We start from the raw sequence: 4,393 nt of genomic DNA on the forward strand, positions 1-4,393 counted from the left end.
CCAACAGACTAGCTCATGTACCAAATTACATCATGGTCCTACTGCCACTGAAGTTTTAAAGAGAGTGGGAGACTACAGAAAGACCAACTGAAGTTCTCATTGAGAAAAAAACTCACACCCTTCACCCTGTTGATGCATGTGAAAAGGATAGAGCCAGCCTGTTTTAAAAAAATTAGGCAGTTTGTTGTTTAAAATTACCATTTTAGTTATAACTTTTCATAAAAATAGCAACAATAACCCATGCCACATATTGTTCAATAAAACCTATGGCCTGAGCAGTTACTATTTTTTTTGCATTAGTTTCACTTAATTGTCATTACAACATAATTATTCTGAAATGATGAGATGTAAGTAAAATTTTAACTGTTTAATAGTTGAATCATTTGTAATACTAGACATTGCCCCACATAACCATTTCTTTCATGAAAATTAGATTAGTTCAAAAAGTAGTTAGGATATTCTGGAGTTCACTAAAGTGCTTTCATTTCTTCTTCTGCTGGTAGATAACATTCTGCTTCAGTGAATTTTTGCAGACTCTCTGGCACTGCCTCATTCAACCCAGATAGCAGATTGATAAATTACAGAATATTGCTTACCAGATATGTGATTTCAAATGTTGCCCAATACTTCATTTCAAAAAGTCCTTTGAGAATTACTAAATTTGAACCTTCAAAGGTAATCTATTCCTATTTTATACCACATAGAGGGTTTGTGTGACAAATTTAAAATATGTCTAAAGCATTTAATAATTTGCTTTTCTCTCTATTCTCCTGATATACAACTAGGCACTACAAAATATCCTAATATTCTGTTTTCAAAAACAGAATAAAAGTAATAAAAATCAGTAAAGATAGTTTTGCAAAATAATGGACCCATTTGTTGATGCCTGTATTACGAATTAAATGAAACAATATCTTTTCTTTATTTCAGATTGATGTGAACAGACTTTACTTTATCTTCCTCTTGAGAATCATGCAAAACCACAGCTTTGTCACTGAGTTCATACTCCTGGGACTTTCACAGAACCCAAAAGTTGAGAAGATATTATTTGTTGTATTTTTGTTGCTCTATCTTACAACTATTGGGGGCAACATGACAATTGTGGTGACCATTATTTGGAGTCCTGCACTTCTAGGATCCCCCATGTACTTCTTTTTGGCATTCCTGTCCTTACTGGATGCATGCGTCTCTTCTATTGTTACACCTAAGATGATTATAGATTTGTTCTATAAGAGAAAGACCATCTCCTTTGAATGTTGCATGACACAAGTGTTTGCTGTGCACTTCTTCAGTGCTGTGGAAGTGATCATCCTGGCAGCCATGGCCTATGACCGTTATGTGGCTATTTGCAAACCCTTGCACTACACTTCCATTATGAACAAGAGAGTCTGTAGCATTCTTGTGGGAGTAGCCTGGGCAGGGGGCTTCTTGCATTCTATCATACAAATTATATTCACTTTGCAATTGCCCTTCTGTGGACCCAATTTTATTGATCATTTCATATGTGACTTGTTCCCATTATTGAAGCTTGCCTGCATTGACACACACATTTTTATCATTTTGGTGTTTGCCAACAGTGGGTCTATCTGCATCATTATCTTCTCCTTTTTGCTTATCTCTTATGGTGTTATTTTGTTCTCTCTGAGAAATCACAGTTCTGAAGGTAGACGTAAAGCTCTCTCCACTTGTGGATCCCACATTACTGTTGTGGTCTTGTTCTTTGTTCCATGCATATTAATATATGCACGACCTACATCCCCATTCTCTTTGGAGAAAAATGTGTTTATATTTGCTGATGTCTTGACCCCATTGCTCAATCCTATGGTTTATACTTTTAGGAATAAGGAAATGAAAAATGCTATCAGGAAAATGTGGAGGAGTTTTATAGTGTTTCCTGATACATAACAAGGTAGTTAAAATTTTAGGTTGCATAGTTCTGTTGGAGAAAAAAAAGCCTGCACTATGAACCATAGAACTTTGTATCCTCATTGCCCATGATTATAGGCAAGTATGGCAATGCACTTTTAACCCAGTGCTGGTATTGCTGAAACAGGTAGGATGCAGTTGATCCGTGGACAGCTAATCTGTTAGATATCAGGTTTTCCAGGTTTATTCACTGACCTTGTTCAAGGAAATAAGACAGTGAAATAGATGAAGATACTATATTCCCTCTTCTTGGTCTTCATGCACATGAATGGGCACTGGTAGTGCCTTCCCCACCTGCATCAAGTGCACACACACACACACACACACACACACACACACACACACACACACACACGAAAGAGAGAGAATACACATAAAGCACATGAACAAACAAGCCAAAATATATTTAGAACATATATAGAAGATGGATAACTTAAGGCATAAAAATTGGTAATAAATTTGAGATGAAGAGGAAGGGAAGAGTTTGAAGGATAGAAATGATCTAAATACAGTACTTATGTAAGAATTCTCAAAAAATAAAAAAGAATAAAGAAATCATTATTTACATAGACATGTACTTTAGACATTACTCATATAGAAAGATATTAGATTATTTTGTAGAGAATTCATTAATATTAGGGGTAAAATGCTTGGTTTTGGAGCTCACAATTTTTGTTAATTGATTTTTCATCATTGCTGTATAAAATTAAAGACATTTACATTTTATGCTTTTGCAAGTCTAATGAAATAATTGGAAGAGATTTAAATATCAGAATGTTTACTATTCACGCTGTTTGTTAAAATGTTTAAAAAATAAATATGCATTTTATTATTTTTGTTACTATTTTTATTTTATTCTTTATCCTTATACTTTTTTATTTGTTTAATTTATTTTTATTTAAATTATTAACAAACTTGCTTCACATGTCAATCTCAGCTGCCTCTCCCTCCTCTCCTCTCCTGTCCCCCAAATCCCCCCAAGCCCCTACCCCATTCCCCCTCCACTCCCCAGGGAGGGTGAGGCCCTCCATGGAGTATCTCCAAAGTCTGTCATATCATCCCAGGTAGGGCCTACGCCCTCCCCCATGTTTCCAGGCTGAGAGAGCTTTCCTCCATTTGGAATGGGCTCCCAAAGTCCATTCGTGTGCCATGGATAAATACTGATCTACTACCCGAGGCCCCATAGATTGCGGAGGCCTCCTCAGTTACTTACACCCACATTCAGGGGGTCTGGATTAGTCACATGCTGGTGTCCCAGCTATCAGTCTGGGGACCATGATCTCCCTCTTATTCAAGTCAGCTGTTCTTGTGGGTTTCTCCAGCCTGGTCTTGTCCCCTTTGCTCATTACGCGTCCCTCTCTGCAACTGGGTTCCAGGAGTTCAACTCAGTGTTTAGCTGTGGGTGTCCTGCCTCTGCTTCCATCAGCCACTGAATGAAGGCTTTAGGATGGCATATAAGGTAGTAATCAATCTCAATATTGGGGAAGGGCATTTAAGATAGTCTTTCCAATATTGCTTAGATTTCCAGTTGGTGTCATCCTTGTAGATCTCTGGAAATCTCCCTAGTGCCAGTTCTCTCCTCAAACCTATAACGGCTCCTTCTATTATGGTATTTCTTATCCTGCTCTCCTCTATTCTTCACTGACTCAACCTTCCTTTCTCTCTCTCCTGCCCCCATGCTCTCAATTCACTCAGGAGATCCTGTCCCATACCCCTTCTCTGGGGTACCATGCATATCTCTCTTACAGTCTTCCCTGTTTCCCAGACTCTCATCAGCAGCCATTCTAGTCTTGCTACTCCACCCTCCATTTGAGAGGTGAGTCCCATTTGCTAGCCTAGCCTATCTCCCTCTCTCTGAGACCTCTGACTGTGGCCCCTAGACCTTTCCTGCCAACAAACCCCACAGAGAGACCTGGAGGCAAAACAAAGCAGGCTGTTTCATTCACAGCCATTCTGATCTTTCCCCTCCACCCTCTGGTTGAGATAAGGAGAGACCCCACCAGCAAGAACTGAACATCCCAACACAGTTGAAGCAGAAGAGAATGACCTTAAAAAACGTCATGAAAATGATCGAGGTCTGCAAACAGGATATGAGAAAAATCCCTTAAAGAAATGGAAAAAACTGCTGTTATTCTTCTAAATGAAAGAGATGTCAAAATGCCTTCCAAACATCCAGATTTATATCTCAGTTACTTTCAGTATTTGACAGAGAAGCCTCTTTATGTGAGGATTAATGAAGAGTTTTTCAACTACGGGATGAGAATATGTAAATGTTCAATATCAAAAACTTTAAAAATCCAGCACCAAAAATTTTTGCTCAGGATTCAAAAAAGGGAACTACAAATAAGAGACGGAACTAAAATCTGAGGGTAAAAGGAATTGACTAACAAACAATTGCTCCTCTGCATGCTCTTTATTCTTCTTCTGTTTTCTTTCCCCGTTGCTGTTCTGTTCTCTGTTTCTGTCT

At 38.2% G+C, this 4,393-nt stretch overlaps 1 protein-coding gene across 1 annotated transcript; it reads left to right on the forward strand.

The window, feature by feature from the left end:
- The first annotated feature begins 972 nt into the window (after positions 1–972).
- Positions 973–1,905, forward strand: LOC100772360 (olfactory receptor 4C15). Its single transcript, XM_027420917.1, has one exon. The coding sequence runs from the start codon at positions 973–975 to the stop codon at positions 1,903–1,905; it is 933 nt and encodes a 310-aa protein (XP_027276718.1).
- Positions 1,906–4,393: the final 2,488 nt, after the last annotated feature.

The sequence above is a fragment of the Cricetulus griseus genome, chromosome 6, assembly GCF_003668045.3.
Source record: "Cricetulus griseus strain 17A/GY chromosome 6, alternate assembly CriGri-PICRH-1.0, whole genome shotgun sequence".
Taxonomy (NCBI): Eukaryota; Metazoa; Chordata; class Mammalia; order Rodentia; family Cricetidae; genus Cricetulus; species Cricetulus griseus.